At 41.9% G+C, this 24,250-nt stretch overlaps 1 protein-coding gene across 1 annotated transcript in view; it reads left to right on the top strand.

The window, feature by feature from the left end:
- The window catches only part of cdh13 (cadherin 13, H-cadherin (heart)), a 526,099-nt gene that overhangs the window by 452,508 nt on the left and 49,341 nt on the right, over positions 1 to 24,250 (top strand). Inside the window, exon 11 of the mRNA XM_023985362.1 lies at positions 22,643 to 22,785. Within this exon, the coding sequence (XP_023841130.1) occupies positions 22,643 to 22,785 (143 nt within the window). The remainder of the gene's footprint in view (positions 1 to 22,642; positions 22,786 to 24,250) is intronic.

Below are 24,250 nucleotides of genomic sequence, written 5' to 3'. Positions count from 1 at the left end.
AAATAAACTCAAATCAAACTCAAATAGTCTCTAAAGTGCACGTGATTTTCTGTGGTCAGATGTTCTGGGCAGGGCCGCTGTGGATGTGGATGGTTGCTTCGTTTTTTCCCCCCATAAGAGCCCTTCTTCTCTAGTCTCATGACGCAATCAGGTACTCCGGGGAGAGCCAGGGTGGGGAGGTTATTGAAAATGCATCCGGGTCCTCTGGGTCTGTCTCCACATCAGATATCATGTCTTCAGTTTCCCCCGCAAATCGCTACTTCTCTTCAACAGAGAGTTATTTTGACCGACTGGCCAGAGCCTGTGAAATTATAGCTTATTCTACCCAATAAGCAAACTGTCTTGAACACAGGAATCTCAAAGCTAAAAAAGCACATTAAAATCACACTAAAAACTATTTCAGTCTAATGCTGATTTGCAGCTGAGTCTGAGAAGTCAGTGTGGTGTATTAGCAATTGTTATACTGTATGCATCAAAATCCCTGAGAACATTTTAAGATGTAGAACTATGTTACAGTCAGTCCATGTCTTTATGGGACTACTCACCTTCAAACTCTGCTATGCTTCACTCTCCATCTGTGTCCCTCAGTGGAGGCTGCTGAGTGGAGGACAGCTCATAATAATGGCTGGAACGGCGTAAATGAAATTGATAACATTTATTCTACTACAGCCTTGAGCCCGTCCTCCCCAATTAAGGTGCCACCAACCTCCTGTGGTGTACCTTCATCTCAACTGACTGACCAGCAGACAGTACATGGGTATTGTGCAGACTGTTCTTCCTGAGACATGACATAGAAAAACAGGAAATTAAGTTTATGCATGAAAATGCTAAGATAACCATCATACAACAACCTACCCTGATTTCGGGGGACTTTTTCCCCCCTGAAACTTTATTTTGTCAAATTCAAAGTCATAAATAAATACATTCACTTTTCTTTTCTTTTCTATAGTTGTCCTTGCTAGCATTAATGTGTATATCCCTTACTGCCCGCTATTAAAACAGAAAATACCACCATTAGCAAATTAACACGATTCAAATATTCAACATTAGCTACCACCAATGTGCAAGTTGTAAAAGTAAACATTGAACTTAGGGATATCTCATTCTGTGTTGCTCGACAAACGCCCATTCCGGCGCAGCCGCTGGGGGAGTGCTCAGCTGGAGTTGCTGCTGTTATTGTTGTTGGAAGAGTTGAGTCAGCCTTTCGTTCATACCCCCGTGGCATCTGATTCAGCCTGGCCATGAGTTGTTGGAAATCCATGCCCTCGTTTGGTGATGCATCATTCCCTCCCACGAAGAGACTCATTAGCTAGCTTGTTTTTGTCAAGACAGAAATGTGCAATTTCTTACACCTACAACTTAAATCCATGTAACATGATCATGTTAACTACAATGTTTGTTAACTAGCTAGTAATGTTAGCTATTGGCTGTAGTAATTTAATTTAGCTAGCTAGCTAGCTACCTCTGCTAACATTACAGCTGCTACAGGGTCGTCACTAGTTACCATAGTCACAAGTCAGAAGGCCCACATACTCGACCAATCAAATGAGAGAGTGTGATGACTCGTATGCCGGCTCAGAAGGCCCACCTACCCGACCAATCAGATGAAAGAGTGTGATGACGCATTTGCCGGGTTACGTTATATTTTGAGTTCAAATTTGAGGTCCAAATAACTAAATACATTCAAGAACAAGAATTGGCAACCTCACAAAATTTCATAACCTTGAGAAAGGACAAAAGTTTGAGGAAAAAGGTATTCGATTACAAGCACAGAGGAGTTATTATATTTGATAGAGCAACATTGTTAGTTTCCCTACAAGCCTGTCATTCTGTTAGTAATATATCATATTACCTTCAACAGATGCACAACTTCTGCACAGCTCCCAAAACTCAGTTGGGAGAGTAAAAGTCTCCCATTCAATGGTGGTTCCTTTTAAGTTGTGGGCACTAAGACATATGAATGCCACCAGGGGAAAGACAGATAAACAAAAGCCAAACAGAAATATGCTGCTGAAATGAACACGAAGTTAATAAGTTCAAAGACAGATCACTGTAATTTATACACTTTTACAATAATAATTTAATTTTAATGGTGTTGAAGTACCAACAATAGAATGTTCCTCAATAAAATGTAAGAAGATTGGACTTAAGAGTCCCACTCATGAATACTGGTTTCAATAAAATGTTAAACTTACAAGCAAATACTTTATGAATGTAATGTTACAAATAAAGTTGCTAGCCAACTAGCCTGCTAACATTAGCCCTACTAGTCTGCTAATGTTAGCCCTACCAGCCTGCTAATGTTATGTTAGCACTGAATGAGTCAGCCAGTTGCTATCAACACCTTAACAGCTACATTAAAGTAAAGCAATATTTTGGAAACACATAACGCTAACCAGTTATCATAGAATGTTAGCTATATACAGTCAGCTTAGCCAGCTGGCTATTGTTAGTTATTTAGCCAATTAGCTATTAGCCTAGTCAGCCTAGCCATACACCACAGTAATGGTCGGCAAGCTAGTGCCCAAATACTGGAGACCAGCTAGAACACAACTAACACAACACAACTAAAACATAACCGCAGATTAAAAGCAAAAAGAGAGCAGAGACTTACAGATTGATGGTTGGGGCCATCCAATGTTAAAACTTTTGAAAGAGTGCAGGCTGAGTTAGGGGTGAAAAGTAGGTAGGGGACTCACTTTTTTTATTGCCTATTCCAGGGTTTTCCAAATTCGGTCAGCCGTTTTGGTTTTTGCGCAAGCACTACACAGCTGATTCAAACAATCAAATATTGATGATGAGTTGGTTGTTTTAATCAGTTTACTTTAGCAGTATAAATGTCAAGGTAAGGTATGCAGTGCTTACCGTGAATACAGTCACTGATAAAGTGGAAACATTGCCTTTAAATTTCAATCACGCTGTAAAGCTGAACTTCCCTAATGCTGATTAAATAGAGCCCCTACTGTAGGTGTATTCATAGAATGACATATAGAATGTCTATTAAATTCATATGATCGCTGTTTCTCTAGTAGGCCTAGTAAAGAATTGTCAGAAAACTTTGAACATGTATTACCTTTTAATAAGGCATTAACACAACCAGTCGTGATGTTTTCATCTGATTGTAAAACAATCACTTCAAAAAGGGGCTCTTAAAGGCTACCCGCTCACGTTCATCCACTCACAAAATTATTCCAGCATCAAAACAATGCACTGTGCAGCCACAATTTGATGAATGGAAAGAGACATCTGTTACAAAATACCTAAACATGTATTGTAATGACATTCTGGGATTGTCATTAAGCCTACACTTGTAGCCCGAATTGATGCGTCCACTGCTATCCATGCACGTCTCGAAACACAACACAATTTCGAGCGTATACACCCAGTTTCAAGTAAATTTGCACATTTTTTATGTGGCTGACATGTGGAAATGTTTACTAATGGTCTAACAGTATTTGACTGTCAACAATTCTTACTTCTGTAACAATGTAAAAATGCAAACAACTATTCAGAGACTATTTCAAAATGTAGGTAACCTCTCTCAATAAGATTTAGTACAGACCAGGCCTGACACAAAATGTAGAAATATTAACCTACTTGACAACAATTCAGTCAATTCCACAAGTATTAAGTAGAGATAGATAAAGAGAGAAGATACAAAACACAACAACTGTTCAGAGACAATTTGACACAATTTCCCCCAAAAATGTGTAGAACAAAATCTTATTTCACACTGTTTGCATTTAGCCTACAACATGTCATGGAAGTTCTGTAAGTACGGCCTCATCTTGCAGTGGCACAGAACACATAGGAGGTTTCTACACATCTCCCACTCTTTGCCCTGCGTCCACTCTGGTTTGTTGTTTTGAAAAGTTTGTCGTTTGAAAGTGTATTAAATAGTTAGCAGCTAGCTAACTTTCTAGTTTGGATCCCGCGACACAGTTGGCATCAGTTGCTGGTACTGCTAGTCTCTGTTCAGTGATCCTGCCGACCAAGACCGGGTCTGAGGAACTATTTGACGTAGCAGATAGCCTAGTTGCTAGTTAACTGCCTATCAAGCTGGCAAGGTTGTCTTGAGGGCTTGAACACAGTCCACGATGCGGTTAGCCATTGTGGCTGGGACCGCGGATTGTACCGTGTTTGTGGCTGTCTGGATCCCTGCTGTTGTTTCCAATCTTCCCTGTGACCTGCCCTGCCTGGAACTGCGAGGAGTAACAGCGTTACTTAAGTTGCTAGCTACCATGACAAAGACCAAAGCCGGCAGGAGTACCGTTGAGAACAGTGGTGTCTCTCTATCACACGTGAAGGATATTTTAAACAAACAAAAATAGTTCTACAAGTAGTTGTTAAAACAACAAGAAAATAGCTTCAAGTGTTTTGTCCAAATACTGGTGGATTCAACTAATAAAAGAATGAACGACCTGACTAGAGAGGTCCAGGACCTGAAGAACAGTTTGCAGTTCTCCCAGGGTCAGCTCAATGAGTTGAAACCGGAGAACGGCAAGATGACAGCAATCTGTAAGCCTTTGAGAGAGGACATCAGTTCTGTGTGTGAATCCATGATAACAATGACGGATAAATCCCGAGGAACAATCAAGGCAGAACAACATGGTTGAGGACGGAATTGCAGAATCTCCACGAGACCTGGACGGAGTCTGAGGAAAAACTGAGGGAAATGATCTCTGAGAAATTGAAGATGGACCACAGGAAGATTGAGGTGGAGCACGCCCACAGGACTAGAAAACCCACCACCAGCCCAGGTGACAGGCCCAGGCCTATAGTGGTCAAGTTCCTGAGGTTCAAGGACAAGGTAGCTGTTCTGGAAAAGCCAAGAACTTGAGAGGAACATATATCTTCCTCAACGAGGACTATCCTGAAGCTGTGCGCCAGAAGAGGAAAGAACTTATCACTGCCATGAAAGCTGCCAGAGCGCGTGGGGACATTGCTTACATCTGCTATGACAGGCTCATTGTCCACCCTCCCTCCCAGAAGACTGGAAGGGATGAGAGAGCCAAGCATATGGGTTCGCAGTTTCAACTCCGCAGCACACACACACACACCAATTGATTAAATGGAATGCTGAATGTATATATATTTTTATCTTGCTTTGTTTGCGCTTTTCCATATTGTCTATCTCTGATAAGCTACCCAGGAAAGGGCTGAAAATAGTCCATATTAATATATGTAGCCTTAGAAATAAGGTTCATGAAATCAATAACTTACTAACATCAGATAACATTCATATATTAGCCATTTCTTAGACTCACTTAGATAATTCATTTGATGATACAGCAGTAGCAATACAAGGATATAACATCTATAGAAGAGACTGAAATGCTTATTGGGGAGGTGTTGCTGTATATATTCAGAGCCATATCCCTGTCATGCTTAGAGAAGATCTTATGTCAAGTGTGATTGAAGTGTTGTGGTTGCAGGTTCACTTGGCACAGATAAAAAGCCTTTTATTTCGGGGTGTTGCTATAGGCCACCAAGTGCTAACAGTCAGTATCTAAATAATATGTGTGAAATGCTTGATAGTGTATGTGATGTAAACAGAGAGGTCTACTTTCTCGTGGACCTGAATATTGACTGGTTTTCATCAAGCTGTCCGCTCAAGAGGAAGCTTCTCACTGTAACCAGTGCCTGTAATCTGGTTCCCTTATTAATCAACCTACCAGGGTGTTTACAAACACTACAGATTTTTGATACTTTGTAGAGCGACCGTTTTCAGCAATTACAGCTGAAAGTCTCTTGGGGTATGCCTCTATAAGCTTGGCACATCTAGCGACTGGGATTTTTTCCCATTCTTCAAGGCAAAACTGCTCCAGCTCCTTCAAGTTGGATGGGTTCCGCTGGTGTACAGCAATCTTTAAGTCATACCAAAGATTCTCAATTGAATTGAGGTCTGGGCTTTGACTAGGCCATTCAAAGACATTTAAATGTTTCCCCTTAAACCACTCAAGTGTTGCTTTAGCAGTATGCTTAGGGTCATTGTCCTGCTGGAAGGTGAACATCCGTCCCAGTCTCAAATCTCTGGAAGACTGAAACAGGTTTTCCTCAAGAATTTCCATGTATTTAGCACCATCCATCATTCCTTCAATTCTGACCAGTTTCCCAGTCCCTGCCGATGAAAAACATCCCCACAGCATGATGCTGCCACCACCATTCTTGGTGCTCTCTCTCGGGGTGATGAGAGGTGTTGGGTTTGCGCCAGACATAGCGTTTTCCTTGATGGCCAAAAAGCTCAATTTTAGTCTCATCTGACCAGAGTATCTTCTTCCATATGTTTGGGGAGTCTCCCACATGCCTTTTGGCGAACACCAAACGTGTTTGCTTATTTTTTTCTTTAAGCAATGGCTTTTTTCTGGTCACTCTCCCGTAAATCCCAGCTCTGTGGAGTGTACGGCTTAAAGTGGTCCTATGGACAGATACTCCAATCTCCGCTGTGGAGCTTTGCAGCTCCTGCAGAGTGATCTTTGGTCACTTTGTTGCCTCTTTGATTAATGCCCTCTTTGCCTGGTCCGTGAGTTTTGGTGGGCGGCCCTCTCTTGGCAGGTTTGTTGTGGTGCCATATTCGTTCCATTTTTAAATAATGGATTTAATTGTGCTCCGTGGGATGTTCAAAGTTTCTGATATTTTTTTTATAACCCAACCCTGATCTGTACTTCTCCACAACTTTGTCCCTGACTTGTTTGGAGAGCTCCTTGGTCTTCATAGTGCCCCTTTCTTGGTGGTGCCCCTTGCTTAGTGGTGTTTCAGACTCTGGGGCCTTTCAGAACAGGTGTATATATACTGAGATCATGTGACAGATCATGTGACACCTAGATTGCACACAGGTGGACTTTATTTACCTAATTATGTGACTTCTGAAGGTAATTTGTTGCACGAATTCTTATTTAAGGGTTTCATAGCATTTTTTGAAACACGTTTTTCTTTTAATTTCACTTCACCAATTTGGACTATTTTGTGTATGTCCATTACATGAAATCCAAATAAAAATCTATTTAAATTACAGGTTGTAATGCAACAAAATAGGTAAAATGCCAAGGGGATGAATACTTTTGCAAGGCACTGTATATCCAGGAAAGCCAAATTCTAAAAGCTGGGTTTAAAATAGTGTATAAGAGATCATACAAAATATTTTGCTGTGACGCTTATGTGGATGATGTAAAAAATATTTGTTAGTCTGATGTGATTAATGAGGAGCATCCAGACGCTGCACTTGATGAATTTATGAAATTGCTTCTTCCAAATATTGATAAACATGCACCTGTTAAGAAACCGACTGTTAGAACTGTTAAGGCTCCATGGATTGATGAGGAATTGAAAAACTGTATGGTTGAAGGAGAGGGGTGTTAAAGGAGTGGCTAATAAGTCTGTCTGCACATCTGACTGGCTGACTTACTGCAAATTGAGAAATTATGTGAGTAAACTCAACAAAAAGAAGAAGAAACTGTATTAATGAAGCCAAGATCAGTGATATAAAGAATTATGGAAAAAAACGTTGGAGTACTTTAAATGAAATTATGGGCAGAAAGGCAAATTCAACTCCATCTTTCATCGAATCAGATAGCTTATTCATCACAAAACCATTTGATGTTGCCAATTATTTTAATGATTACTTCATTGGCAAAGTGGGCAAACTTAGGCAGGAAATGCCAACAACTAACAGTGAGCCATCATATTCATACATTAAAAAAAAGAATAATGAAAGAAAAGCATTGCAAGTTTGAATTTTGTAAAGTTAGTGTGGGAGAGGTGGAAAAATTATTGTTATCAATCTATAATGACAACCCTCCTGGCATTGACAACATGGATGGAAAGCTACTGAGGATGGTAGCTGACTCTATAGGCACTCCTATCTGTCATATCTTCAATCTGAGCCTAGAGGAAAGTCTTTGTCCTCAGGCCTGGAGGGAAGCCAAAGTCATTCTGCTACCCAAGAGTGGTAAAGCGGCCTTTGCTGGTTTTAACAGCAGACCTATCAGCTTAATACCAGCTCTTAGCAAACTGTTGGGAAAAAATGTGTTTGACCAAATACAATGCTATTTCTCTGTAAACAAATTAACAACAGACTTTCAGCATGCTTATAGAGAAGGGCACTCAACATGTACTGCACTGACACAAATGACTGATGATTGGTTGAAAGATATTGATAAGAAGAAGATTGTGGGAGCTGTACTGTTAGATTTCAGTGCAGCCTTTGATATTGTTGACCATAACCTGTTAAAAAATGTGTTATGTGTTATAGCTTTTCAACATCTGCCATATCGTGGATTAAGAGCTATCTACCTAATAGAACTCAAAGGGTTTTCTTTAACCTTTTCACACGTACCAACAAATCAACCAAGAACTTCTCTCTTTATCTATCTCTACTTAATACTTGTGGAATTGACTGAATTGTTGTCAAGTAGGCTAATATTACTACATTTTGTGTCAGGCCTGGTCTGTACTAAATCTTATTGAGAGAGGTTATCTCCATTTTGAAATAGTCTCTGAATAGTTGTTTGCATTTTTACATTGTTACAGAAGTAAGGATTGTTTTCAGTCAAATAGCCTACTTTGTGTGTATTTTGAAATACTTTCTGAATATTGTCCTCTGTTCACATTTTGGTAAATTTTTGTAATATTTATAACATATTATACTTGGTATATTTTGAGTGAGTAATTTAGTCAAATGTACTACCATTTAAATACTCTAGTTTTTTTTGTTGTCGCTATCATGTCAAAGCGCAAACCCAAGACTTTTGATATCACATGAAAGAGTGTGGCCACTGCCACAGACCTTTGGGAAAGAAAGCATACTATGAACATAATGCTAAGTTCTATGATAATGCTAAGTTCTATGATAATGCTAAGTTCTATGATAAATTCACTCATCAATGGACAGTTGAACAGCAAGAATTGGAATTGCCATTGCAGCAAAAATTATTTTGGCAGGGTGAACATGGTACGTGTGTATATTATTATGGAGTTATTTGTGTTTCCTTTGTAAAAGCGTTCATAAGCTTGTCCCCCTAACTAGTGTGCATCTAATATATCATAACAATTTATCAAGTTGGCTTCTTCATTGCCGGGCCTTTCAGGCCCCTTTTTATTTTCAATGTCATTCTAATATAAACTTTTATTCGAAAGGTTTTTATTAGTGTGATGTTTTTAACATTCATGTAGCTTACTTGAGATTTCAACACCATCTTTTTATCTGTTCATCAACACAGATCCAGGTCAAGCTCACACAGGTTGCAACAAATGCCTACAGACATTTCCATGTAAAAGGTGAAAAGGCAGATTACTCCATCATGCACTGGACGGACAACCTTGTACTGCAACGTAAGAATGAAGTTCACAAAATGCAAGGGAGTATGTGGACACAGGCGAAGATCAAGGCAGAGAGGAAAACTAAAGAGATTAAAACTTGGGCCAGATTCTCTGAGCTATTTAAATGTCCATATTTCATGCCCATAGACTTGGCCGTAGTGGACTCTATGCATCATCTTTTACAAGGGACAGAAAAACACGTTTTGACCATCTCGAAGACTATTGGTTTGCTGGATGATGGAATACTAAGAATTATTCAGCTTAAAGTTGATGCACTGAATGCACCTGCAGACATAGGCCAACTACCCGCTAAAATCTCATCAGGGTTTTCTCATTTCAGTGCACAACAATGGAAAATGTGGAGTATGCGTTTACTCCTTATTCACTCTTAAGGGACTTGAGGAGGATGTCCATTATGATTGCTGGACCCATTTTGTCAAAGCCTGTATCATCTTATGTACAAGATGTATTACAATGGAGAGGGTTGGAGAGGCTAATCGCCACATGCAACAGTTCAGTGAGAGCTTTGCAAGGTTTTATGGAAAACGGTATTGCACAACAAATATGCACCTCCGTAGCCAATTGAAGAAATGCGTTTTGGACTATGGTCCAGTATATGGTTTCTGGTGCTTTCCGTTTGAACGAGCAAAATGGTTCCATAGGTAAACAGAAGACCAACAATTACAGCATCTCAGTTCAGTTAATGAGAAAAGATTTAACTTCCCAAGAGGTTAAGAGGATAGTCTGGCCAACTTTGATGAAATTAAAAACGTATGTTTAAAGTTCCATGACCTTCCAGAGCCATCTAATCAAGACCGATTAAGCTCTGTTTTTATTCTGACTTCTCAATACTGAGCTTCTACTTCTTATCATTAAACATATTCTAACTTACATGTACACACTCGGAAACAGGCCATATTACGCAGTGTGTCTGACAGCTGATTGATGGCCAGTCACATTGTGTTTATTTTGCCCACTCGGCCCGTCACATTTACTTCCTTACTACAGCCTTGCTATTGTGCTGATATGGAATAGAAATATGACCTGGTGTGACAAAGGCAATTTCTCCTGTGGGCCAGAGCAGAGCCGTGTGAGGTTGGGCAGCATGGGGGCACATGTGCCTGTAATTTTCCTATCAGGCCCTGAGTGGATGTCTTGATGACAAAGTTTTCTGATTATAGCTGCAGTTCTCTCAGGGGCAGACTAGATCAATGCCAACTGACATCTCTCTCTTTTCACCCTTTTATCAACTAACAAGTAGCCATGTTTTCTCACAGTCCTGCTTAGACATCCGAGGTTATTAGACTCATTGTCAGCAGAGTAGCAGACAGTCAGAATGAAATGAAGAGTGTGAACAAGGTAGTGGAGGAAGAAGGCAAAGAAAGAATGAAGAGAGTGATGCCCGGCACTCTGTAATTATTCCTTCATCCACAGTCCTCTGCACTGTTATCTCTTCCTCCCTCATTCCTGCTCAGCGAGTTCTGAATTCTGATGAAGTCTACAGACTGCCAAGGCCCAAAAACAGGTCCTGAACTTCTGGGGAATTTCAAATGTACTAATGGCTGCCCTCAAAAGTATTTTTCACATACAGTAGCTCACTGATAGAGGGGAGTATTATCATTGGCTTCTTGCCCTCTGGTTCTTTCAGCCAGTAAGTCACTGATCACTGCTGTCTGGAAGTGGAGAGAGGGAGCATGATTAGTGGCTTTGAAGTGTGCTGCCAAAACATCACACCTCAGAAGTATGCACTTGTCTAAGTCACAGTGCACTCAGGATAGTCAAGGTGAGGTACATTGGCACTTTGAATCACTGCGGCGGTTGTTGAGCCGTGTACGTGTGACACAATGTGTCGGTAGTGGTGTGTGGTTGTGCCACGCCACGGGTGTGATGGGGGTGAGTGTGTGTCCTGTGCTATGTCGTAGTGTGGCGTGCTGGTGGTGCTCATGGTGATGTGTAGTGGTCTCGGTAGCTGATGTGGATGTGGGTGTGCTGTAGTCGTGTCCTGTGTGCGCGATGCTCGCTACCGTGTGCCAAAGATGTGTGCTGCTGTGTGTCGAGCGTAGGCTGTACGCCGATGTGTTAACGCGCGTAGCGTGCGTAGTTCGACGTTCCCAGATGGGCGCCGGATGGTGTGTAGTGCGCCTTTTGTGGAGTGATGCTGGATGCTGAGATGAGAATCGTCCAGTTACCGAACAGGAAACCCGCGTGCGGCTGGGCCCCGCCCACCTGAGGATCTGTGGGCGTGTTTGAGGGACGCAAAATCCACTTGTCACTTAAATCTCGCTGGATTGATTGCTTTCATTTTATCCTGCGACCCTTTCTGCTCCTGCTTGTGCTGGCGTTTTTTTCCCGCGTTATGTTACGACTACGGAAACGTTTGTAATGACTGTCAAAACACACCCCGATAATAGCTTGAAATGGCTCAATGAAATACGATTGTCTTTCTGTTGCATCTATATGCTATGGCTTCGTACTGGATTTAACGCATCTCGAGCCTCTTCGGTAAAGCACACGATTAACATGTGTAAGACAGAGAAGCAGAAAAGGATAAACTTTTATTTTAATGGGGTACTTTTTTGTGGAATTGAAAAGGTTACAATTGAATACCAGTGAAATGTTTTCATATTAGATGTCCTGAAATGAAAGCAACTTCCGAAAAAAAACACTCGGTTTATAGTGACATTATGTCTAATATCGGAAAACATTTAAAGTATGCTATAGTGTGCAAACTAGAGCCTAGCGTGTTGATTTTTCTGAGGGTATCCTGCTATTGACAACACTTGTTGAATTATATGCAAGAGAACGTGACAACAACAGTAATTAATGAGGCAGTCTAGAAAGCGCAGTGAGTGAGGTACAGTAGGCCTAGACAGAGCAGGTAGGGTAGACAGAGCAGGTAGGGTAGACAGAGCAAGGAGGGTAGACTGAGTAGGTAGGGTCGAAAGAGTACGATGGAGGGCGACAAGGCAGGAGGGTAGACAGAGCAGAGAGGGTAGACAGAGCAGGTAGGGTAGACGGAGCAGGTAGGGTAGACAGAGCAGGTAGTCGGCAGACAAGCAGGAGGAAGAGCAGAGAATGGTGTAAGAAGAATGGATGGGTTAATTAGATAATGAATGCACACAAAATTCTATCTGAGCATGCTATAGAGAATATCTGGAGGAACTGTGTCAGCACAGTAATCCACAATCTGAGACAAGAGTCGAGCAGGATGAAGGGGTAGACAGCAGCAGTAGGTAGACAGAGCAGGGGAGGGTAGAACAGGGCAGGGAGATGGGGGCTCGGACAGAGGAGGGGGTAGTACCCAGGGATAGGGAGACAGAAATCAGGTCTTGGGAGGTAGTCGGCAGTACCGGGAGACAGAAGCAGGCGAGGTAGGGACGAGGCAGGTATGGTTAGGAAAACTGAAAGCCAGAGCACCCAGTCAGATTATCGAAGACAGTCACTGAAGAAGGTAAACCGCGACACGTGAATAGAAGAGCAGGGAGGGTAGACAGAGCAGGTAGGGTAGACAGAGGAAGTCTTTGGTGTTTGCAGCCCTGTTCCACCCTTTATGTTAATTTATCATACATGCAAATACACCCAGTGTATTTATGCAAAGTAGGCACATATAAAAAAAAAAATTGGAACACAAAACACTAATAAAATACCTGATATATTAGAAAATGTATATATGAGTGCATTCTAAGAAAAGAAAAGTGACATTTTACAATTAATGTAATTCCAGAATTCCTACCAAAAACCGTGAACTCCATTAATTATTTCTCCAGTAAAATGTTTGATGTGCTATAATTCAGTCAATATCTGATGGATAAAAATAAAAATCATCCATTGTCCAACTGCTGCTGTTAGGAGTGTGTATTGGAGGCGAAGTCAGGTGCAGGAGAGCAGAGAGCACAGGCGCACTTTTTATTCCGGTCAAAATGACAGCAAAAAATAACATAAAATGTGCCCAAAACACGTAACATAGACAAAAAATGATGCGCGTAACAATATCCACAATATCAAAATACACGTAACACAAACAATCCTACACAAAGACATGATGGGGAACAGAGGAATAAATACATATGAATTGATTGGGGAATGAAAACCAGGTGTGCAGGGAACAAGACAAAACAAATGGATACATGAAAAATGGAGCGGCGATGGCTAGAAAGCCAGTGACGTCGACCGCCGAACGCAGCCCGAACAAGGAGAGGTGCCGACTTTGGCGGAATTCGTGACAGTTGTCCTTATTAGAATTGTTTTTAAAACCTTTCAACAATTTTGATGAACATTGCTAATCCAATCTTGATCATCGCAGTCCTCCCATGTTATTTAAAATGGCTGATATGTAGCAGCATCTCACCCCATATGACACGTCAGTGAGGAAGCCTGTAGCATTATCCCTTCCCCACTTCTTCCACGTGTACCAGCAGCAAACAGCCCCCAGGCTCCAGCGCCCCAGCCTGAGAAGGAGAGGAACAGAGGGGGGCATCAATATGCAGCACACCTCTGGAAATCTACTTGGTTGACACAGCGTAAAAGAGCGCAAGGGGGACAAAGATAAATGAGTTAGTGCCTATTTCAGCATTTTTACTGGAGACTTAGCAGATCTGTGGCTTGTAGATGTGGACCCGTGCATGGCTCCCTGAGCAGGCCAGGGGTTTGGTGTTGCACTGATTACTGTCTCCTAGCTCTACCCATCTAGCACGGGGGCCGGATTAGGAGGCGCGCAGAGCAGAGAGTAGTGGGGTCTGTCTGATGGGATGTGATGTACAGTAGGAGGCAGCGTTTGTCTCCAGCTGCTGGGGACATTTACAACATCACTCCTGTCACAGGAAACACTAATGAACATAGGACCCCATGCTGCACTGGAACAGATGTTAGATACACATCCATACTGTAGCTATACACGTACTAACTTACAGCATACACACATCCATACTGTAGCTATACACGTACTAACTTACAGCATACACAACATCCATAACTGTAGCTATACACGTACTAACTTACAGCATACACACATCCATACTGTAGCTATACACGTACTAACTTACAGCATACACACATCCATACTGTAGCTATCACACGTACTAACTTACAGCATACACACATCCATACTGTAGCTACTACACACGTACTAACTTACAGCATACACACACCATACTGTAGCTATACACGTACTAACTTACAGCATACACACATCCATACTGTAGCTTACACGTATTACATTACAGCATACACACATCCATACTGTAGCTATACACGTATTAACTTACAGCATACACACATCCATACTGTAGCTATACACGCTACTAACTTACAGCATACACACATCCATACTGTAGCTATACACGTACTAACTTACAGCATACACACATCCATACTGTAGCTATACACGTACTAACTTACAGCATACACACACCATACTGTAGCTATATACGTACTAACTTACAGCATACACACATCCATACTATAGCTATACACGTACTAACTTACAGCATACACACATCCATACTGTAGCTATACACGTACTAACTTACAGCATACACACATCCATACTGTAGCTATACACGTACTAACTTACAGCATACACACATCCATACTGTAGCTACACACGTACTAACTTACAGCATACACACATCCATACTGTAGCTATACACGTACTAACTTACAGCATACACACATCCATACTGTAGCTATACACGTACTAACTTACAGCATACACACATCCATACTGTAGCTATACACGTACTAACTTACAGCATACACACATCCATACTGTAGCTATACACGTACTAACTTACAGCATACACACATCCATACTGTAGCTATACACGTATTAACTTACAGCATACACACATCCATACTGTAGCTATTACACGTACTAACTTACAGCATACACACATCCATACTGTAGCTATACACGTATTAACTTACAGCATACACACATCCATACTGTAGCTACACACGTACTAACTTACAGCATACACACATCCATACTGTAGCTATACATGTACTAACTTACAGCATACACACATCCATACTGTAGCTATACACGTACTAACTTACAGCATACACACATCCATACTGTAGCTATAACACGTACTAACTTACAGCATACACACATCCATACTGTAGCTATACACGTACTAACTTACAGCATACACACATCCATACTGTAGCTATACACGTACTAACTTACAGCATACACACATCCATACTGTAGCTATACACGTACTAACTTACAGCATACACATCCATACTGTAGCTACACACGTACTAACTTACAGCATACACACATCCATACTGTAGCTATATACGTACTAACTTAACAGCATACACACATCCATACTTAGCTATACATGTACTAACTTACAGCATACAACATCCATACTGTAGCTTACACACGTACTAACTTACAGCATACACACATCCATACTGTAGCTACACACGTACTTACTTACAGCATACACATCCATACTGTAGCTATACACGTACTAACTTACAGCATACACACACCATACTGTAGCTATATACGTACTAACTTACAGCATACACACATCCATACTGTAGCTATACACGTACTAACTTACAGCATACACACATCCATACTGTAGCTATACACGTACTAACTTACAGCATACACACATCCATACTGTAGCTATATACGTACTAACTTACAGCATACACACATCCATACTATAGCTATACACGTACTAACTTACAGCATACACACATCCATACTGTAGCTATACACGTACTAACTTACAGCATACACACATCCATACTGTAGCTACACACGTACTAACTTACAGCATACAGACATCCATACTGTAGCTACACACGTACTAACTTACAGCATACACACATCCATACTGTAGCTATACACGTACTAACTTACAGCATACACACATCCATACTGTAGCTATACACGTACTAACTTACAGCATACACACATCCATACTGTAGCTATACATGTACTAACTTACAGCATACAGACATCCATACTGTAGCTTACACACGTACTAACTTACAGCAATACACACTCCATACTGTAGCTATACATGTACTAACTTACAGCATACACACATCCATACTGTAGCTATACATGTACTAACTTACAGCATACACACATCCATACTGTAGCTATACACGTACTAACTTACAGCATACACACATCCATACTGTAGCATACACGTACTAACTTACAGCATACACACAACCATACTGTAGCTATATACGTACTAACTTACAGCATACACACATCCATACTATAGCTATACAGCTACTAACTTACAGCATACACACATCCATACTGTAGCTACACACGTACTAACTTACAGCTAACACACATCCATACTGTAGCTAACACGTACTAACTTACAGCATACACACATCCATACTGTAGTTATACACGTATTAACTTACAGCATACACACATCCATACTGTAGCTACACACGTACTGACTTACAGCATACACACATCCATACTGTAGCTATACACTTACTAACTTACAGCATACACCCATCCATACTGTAGCTATACACGTACTAATTTACAGCATACACACATTCTGTACTGATTTACAGGTGTGGTCAAATATATTGACACCCTTGCTGCATGTTTCACTGTTTCTTATAAAAACCTTTGGTATTTACACATGTATTGTGTAATTTACAACGACACAGGAACAAGAAATAGAAAAAATCTAAATTGAAATTGAGATTTGTCACTTCAAAGTCAAAAATGACATAGACTAAATTATAAAACATTCTAAATAATTTGGTTTTCAATTATTCTAGTTCTGTAATTTATCTCACCTGGGTAAGTTGCAGATGGATACAGTTAAAAAATAGTAATTCAACCAGCTTTGAAATTAAAAATATACAATTTTCTCTACAGTGCACTTACAGTCTATAATTTAGCAAATGGTCTTATCCAATGCACTTACGATAAGTGTATTTGAATGAGGATTTACTTAGTACAAGCTTTCTCAGAAATACTTAATGTCAGTAACAATGGTACCAATCAGATCTCTCTCTCTCACACACTCTCTTTTCTTCTCTGTGCTGTCTGTCTGTCTGTCTGTCTGTCTGTCTGTCTGTCTGTCTGTCTGTCTGTCTGTCTGTCTGTCTGTCTGTCTGTCTGTCTGTCTGTCTGTCTGTCTGTCTGTCTGTCTGTCTGTCTGTCTGTCTGTCTGTCTGTCTGTCTGTCTGTCTGTCTGTCTGTCTGTCTGCTGTCTGTCTGTCACACACACACACACACACACACACACACACACACACACAGACACAGACACAGCACAGACACAGACACAGACACAGACACAGACACAGACACAGACACAGACACACAGACACACAGACACAGACACAGACACAGACACACAGACACACACACACACACACACACACACACACACACACACACACACCAACACACACAGCACAGACACGACACACACACACACACACGCATACTGTATGCATAACCATATGCATCTGATGCAATGGTATTGTAATAGTTGATCCTAAAGGGGTCTCAACCTCATGCAGAGATATCTATGTGAACTGTGTGGGTGAGCAGATTTCTCCTAAAGCGTGCTGCTGCGTTGTCTTAACGTCCTCTCTCTCTCTCAGGGTGTCACTGTCATTATCCTAGAATAGACTGCATCTTCCTGTGATGTAGGAAAAGCACTCCCTTGACTGGGCTGTCCTGGGTCCTGGAAGATCTGAGTCCTATAAGGTGTCCCCAGGGAGGCTCTAACCGTCAGATGAAAGCTGAAATGGGCTCAGACTCAGTTCTCGGTAGAGTAGGGTCAGGCCTGGATTTGCCTTACAGCACCGGAGAGGAATTCTGCCGCTCAAGCAGAAATAATGTGAGCAAATCAACTTGCTATTGGCTATTTTACAGTGCAAGCAGAAAGTACAGGCAATTTCTGGCTCCAATCTTTTCTCATTTGTGTGTGAGCGCGTATGCTTGTGTGCTTGTGTGTATGTGTGTTTGTAGTGAGCGAGAGAGAGAGGCAGAGGAGGAGGAGAGAGAGAAGGATAAAAGGGAAAATTCTAGATGTGGATGTAAGTGATTATTTGGACAATTGGCTGTGACAATTTGCAATGTTGCTGATAAACATGTACCCTGTATGAGAAAGATGTTTTTTTTTTTTTGCATAATGTATTTTTAATGTCTCTCTAATGACCTTAAGAGAAGGTTAATGGTCCCTGTGTTTGTACACGTTGTGCTGCCTCATTTGGGGTTACCATGGAGCTGGGGTGATCCAGTACCATAACCTGGCCTCACAGGGCTGCTCTTATTGCTAGGCACTCACTATAGAGACTAGAGAGGTAGCGAGGGACCATTTTGTGCATTACCACTGTGTACAATAATTTTTAAGTATGTGTGGGTGTCACTTACTGTATGTCTAGAGCGGGAGCGTGGAAAGAGAACGCATCTGTTATGCATTACTACTACTAAGTTTGTGTTTGAGTGCCTCTGATGCTTATGCATTTGAAATGGGAAGTTTACATACACCTTAGCCAAATACATTTAAACTCAGTTTTTCACAATTCCTGACATTTAATCCTAGTAAAAATCCCCTTGCTTAGGCCAGTTAGGATCACCACTTATTTAAAGAATGTGAAATGTCAGAATAATAGCAGAGAGAATGATTTATTTCAGCTTTTATTTCTTTCATCACATTCCCAGTTGGTCAGAAGTTTACATACAACTTCAACTTTACATGGGAACTGAGGTTTAAATACCTGGAAAGAAAATAAATAATGGCATACGATTTTGTTGAGAGTGATAGGTTTGGAGTGTTTTTATGCTGTATTTATGGAGGTCCCCCTCTCATAGCATCATTCTGATACATACTGTATCTGATTAGCATCAGTGACTGAGACTCTGATGTGGCAGAGCCCTGTCTCTGTCCTGTCTGATGTGGCAGAGCCCTGTCTCTGTCCTGTCTGATGTGGCAGGAGCCCTGTCTCGTCCTGTCTGACTGTGGCAGAGCCCTGTCTCTGTCCTGTCTGATGTGGGCAGAGCCCTGTCTCTGTCCTGTCTGATGTGGCAGAGCCCTGTCTCCTGTCCTGTCTGATGTGGCAGAGCCCTGTCTCTGTCCTGTCTGATGTGGCAGAGCCCTGTCTCTGTCCTGTCTGATGTGGCAGAGCCCTGTCTCATCCAGCTGGAGAAGACAGACAGTAAGACAGGGCCGTCCCCAGCTGGAGGGGACAAAAAAATAGGACAGACAGGGCAGATCAGGGTAGGCAGGGAAGACAGGGGAGGGCAGAGCAGCGCAGCGCAGACCAGGGCAGGGCAGGGCAGAGCAGGGCAGGGCAGACCAGAGCAGACAGGGTGGTACACTCTAAGAAAAAAGGGTTCCAAAATGGTTAATCGGCTGTCCTCATAGGAGAAACCTTTTTGGTTCTATGTAGAACCCTCTTACTGTCTGTCTTCTCCAAAAACGGTTCTTCAAAGGTTTTCCTATGGGGGCAGCCATAGGTGCTTTAAGGTTCTAGATAGCACCTTTTAAGGTTAACCCTTTAAGGTTCTAGATAGCACCTTTTTTTCTAAGAGTGTACAGGCCAGAGGGCCGGGCAGGACAGGGCAGAGCCGGTAGACATTACCTGGTTACCCAGACTCATTGCTTTCGAACCATCTGATTGGTCCCAGAAACCTATGGGTTGGTCTAGAGCCAGAACATACATGGGAAAACCAACGTCTTTGATTTGTACAATGCCACTCGTCACCCAAATGACTTCAATGATGGCAGATTCGAACTAACGTATGTACCGATCGAATAATTCAGTTTGAGTTGTCAGGCAAGGGTAGACAGGACAGACAGGGAAGGCTGGCCAGTCACCAGTCAGCGGGACCCAGTCAGCGGGACCCAGCTCGAATTATTCAGCAGCACCACTGGCCTCTCCACTGAAACCCACACTCAGGCCTCCTCACTGCACACACGCTCCCACTCACAGCCCCTGGACGGGCCAACTGGAGGGATTTATTGCACATCTCTTCTCTCTCTCTCTCTGTGTGTGTGTGTGTGTGTGTGTGTGGTGTGTGTGTGTGTGTGTGTGTGGTGTGTGTGTGTGTGTGTGTGTGTGTGTGTGTGTGTGTGTGTGTGTGTGTGTGTGTGTGTGTGTGTGTGTGTGTGTGTGTGTGTGTGTGTGTGTGTGTGTGTGTGTGTGTGTGTGTGTGTGCGTGTGTTGTGTGTGTGTGTGAGAGAGAATCTGAAACATCTGGACTGGGAGAAGGGAGGAGAGGGCAGGATATGGGTCTTTGTCCAGAGTCCTGATGCTTGATGGGCTAGTTGGACCTGAGGAGGGCCAGAAGACCAGTGTTTCTGAGAGGTCTGTGGTGGAGGGCGATTATAGGACAGCCGTATGAGGCTCGCTGTAGGACAGATGTTTGGTTACACTCAGTGGAAGCCTCTATTCAGGGGACTTAAACTGTGGATCTGGCCACACTCATGTAGATATAGAGAGACATATCATACATATCTGTCTAAATCAGACAATCAGGTGGAAGAATGACTTCCTTTCTAGGCTCCAATCCCTCAAAAACACAGCGGTGTTGCGGAAAACGGGTGGGGGAAAACCTTTTATATGCTTTATCATTTAAGCTGCAACCGAATAGATTCTATCACCAAATAGGCTTGCAGTCAATACAAACCATTGAACAATGTATTACTGGATCAAGCGACTTCTGTGTACCCAAAGCAGCAGGATAATCATCTTGTTTTTGCCTCTTTCCAAGCAATGAGCTTCTCTGTGTGTGTATGTATTGTCGTGTGATGCCTGGTGGTGATGGAGGACCGATAACCAGGAAGTGTGTGTGGTGTGTGTGTGTGTGTGTGTGTGTGTGTGTGTGTGTGTGTGTGTGTGTGTGTGTGTGTGTGTGTGTGTGTGTGTGTGTGTGTGTGTGTGTGTGTGTGTGTGTGTGTGTGTGGGTGTGTGTGTGTGTGTGGTGGTGTGTCTCGCGCGTGCATGTGTGTGTGTTAGATGTGTTTACTGATGGGAGAATAGGGACATATTGGGGTTAATGACCTGTGAGAATGTTTAAGCTTGGTTCTGATTTCTCATTCTACTATAAAATGAGCTGTGTGCACAGTCCGTGTTGGTGTGTGTATCAGTCTGTTTGTGTGAAAGTATGTGTCTATTTTGTTTCTTGCTATCTCTTTCCATATGCATGCAATCTGTCTTGTGGAAATGTGTGTGTGGGTGTGCACTGTACAGTACTGTATATCCAGTCATGTCAGGTGCATGCGTTTTAAATGCGGTATGTTGTTGTGGTATTTAATAGGTGCATGGTGGGAGAGAGGAATAGGGAGATAGAGATAGAGGAAGGTGTCATTTCTCTTGTGGTGAAGGTGTGAGTGGAGGTTGATTACAAAGCCATTTCCCAAGGCTTTGTCTCGCTCTGTTTAGCAGAAAGAGCTCAGTTTCAAAGACAATTTGTCTACCACTGAGAGCACTTTGTGTGTGTGCCGGGTGTGCTTGCATGCTCGCGTCTCTGTGGTGTTGTGTGTGTTGTGTGTGTGTGTGTGTGTGTGTGTGTGTGTGTGTGTGTGTGTGTGTGTGTGTGTGTGTGTGTGTGTGTGTGTGTGTGTGTGTGTGTGTGTGTGTGTGTGTGTGTGTGTGTGTGTGTGTGTGTGTGTGTGTGTGTGTGTGTGTGTGTGTGTGTGTGTGTGTTGTGTGTGTGTGTGTGTAAAGCACAAGTACATGTGAGTGTTTATCGGTATATAAGGGTAGAGTGCTTAAACTAGTCGGCGTTCGCTGTGTCTTAGTACCTCTGGGTGTGTGTATGGGATGGGGATTGGCCACTAAATCAGCGGTGTGTGACATGAACACAGATGAGAAGCCCCAGAGGCATGTCTTAATTCCCTAGCCAATCACAATGCACCTCCCATCACATGGCGCTCAGGATCACATTAGCGGGGTCATGGAGGCCTCATACTTCAGCCACTTTCCACACAAACTAGGTCATTTTTCACTGAGAAGCTACCAGAGTTCATTCATCAAACACACAGTCCAACTACAGTGTCCACAGACATACACAGCCGTCCATTCAACCTCACCCGCACCTCATACACACTTCAGATACAGTACATGCAGTCTTGTCATGCTGTGATTCAAAAGCTTTGTATCTTTGATAGTTATTGTCCATTCAGTATTTCCTCATAGAAAAATGTATTATTTTTCAATTGCACTTACTATCTATCTTATGTCGCATAGGTGATCTGCATGTCTACAAAGCTTGAATATATTGTATAGTGTCATACCATGGTATTACCCTGAATATATTCTGATCAGCTGTCATCTGTTCCCTGTTCAGGTTTGCGGTCCTGAGAGACCCGGCTAACTGGCTCAGCGTGAACCCGGTCAGAGGCACGGTGAACACCTCCGCCAATCTGGACCGCGAGTCGCCTTACGTTCACGACAACAAATACACCGCCATCTTTATGGCCACAGACAATGGTAAGTGATACATTCAATAAGTCTCTTTTCATTGTGATTAAGAGTCTTCATACAAATGCTGTAGTGCAGAGATGTCAAAGTCATTTTGACCTGCGGGCCCCATTCGGTCTTCACCGAGGTCCGGAGGGCCGTACTTTACCTTTATGGTAACACTTTACTTCACACTCAGCGTCATAACACATTATGACTCTGTCATAACCATTTCATAACGGCTGACATAACTTGTCATAACCTGTCATAATATGGTCATAACACTCTCATGACCCATACATTTACACTTGTTATATTGCTTTATGAATGCTTACGACACCTACATAAGAGTCAAAACCCACATTTATTCAAATCTCTTTTTCCCCTGCCAAGAAGTTTACTTTTGTTTTCTTAAGTCCTTTGTTGTTGTTGTAATTAATTATTCACAGTCATGTTGTTTTCCATCATTTTAAATAACTTGCAGAAAATACACTTTCTGACATTGTCCTGAAGCATTATGATCATCCTGTGTAACTTTACTTGTTCTAAGAAAATACACTTTATGACACTGTCAAGAAGCATTATGACCATCATTATCATATAAACCAGATAGGCCTATCACATACAACCCCTTATGTCAGTCATCAGTAAAAAAGAGTTTGTGTTGTCCTGCTCTTGAAATCTGCTCCTGCACTCATCCCAGTCATCAGCAACAGAGCATTGTGGTAGGTGCACGTCTGACATCAATGTGTGCATAATTACAATTATCATTTAATATGGTCAATTTCTGAAAATATTATATAACATAAACATTCTGTTGACAAGTAGGCTATGCTGTATTATACAATAGCTGGGTCTATTTCTGAATACTGATTGGTTAAAACATTCGAGACGGTGTCTATTCCACAAGTTACCACCGGCTAAATCTAACACGTTAAAATGCCTATTTACTCTGTTCCATCTGACTGCGCAATCCACTGTCTCATCAGCTCAGCCAGGCAATTTATAAACTTGATCTCCATTATAAAAAGCATCTAGACATTATCACATTTCTTTTAGACTAACCTTTAGTTTTCAACAGTGGAGATTTGTATAAACCTTGCTGTCTGTCTCTCTGACAATTGCAACATTGTTTCAATATTCAAATTAGATATCCAGCTCTCCCATATTAATGAACGTGTCGGGGTCGGGACAAGACAGACAGGCAGCGTTTCTCAGCCAGTCGAAATCATGAATCAGCTGGCATCATTTTAATATAAAGAAATGTCAATTTAAAAAAGGTAAAACAAAACGAAGTGTAGCTAGTTGCAGTTTTTCCAGCTTCAGTTTGAAGTGATTGTGTTTGCTATGCTGTTGGCTAGCTCCTCTGAACACCTGACGAAATCACGCCACATTAGCTATCTGAAGGAGTTTTGTAGACGCGGTGGCTTAATTCCAGACAGTATCAATGAGAGATGTAAAGTAAGTTAAATGCGTTATTATATCCTCTTCCATG

Source organism: Salvelinus sp. IW2-2015, linkage group LG4q.1:29 (assembly GCF_002910315.2).
Source record: "Salvelinus sp. IW2-2015 linkage group LG4q.1:29, ASM291031v2, whole genome shotgun sequence".
NCBI lineage: Eukaryota > Metazoa > Chordata > Actinopteri > Salmoniformes > Salmonidae > Salvelinus > Salvelinus sp. IW2-2015.
The sequence above is the reverse complement of the archived record's forward strand: the minus strand, read 5'-3'. Positions and strand labels throughout refer to the sequence as shown.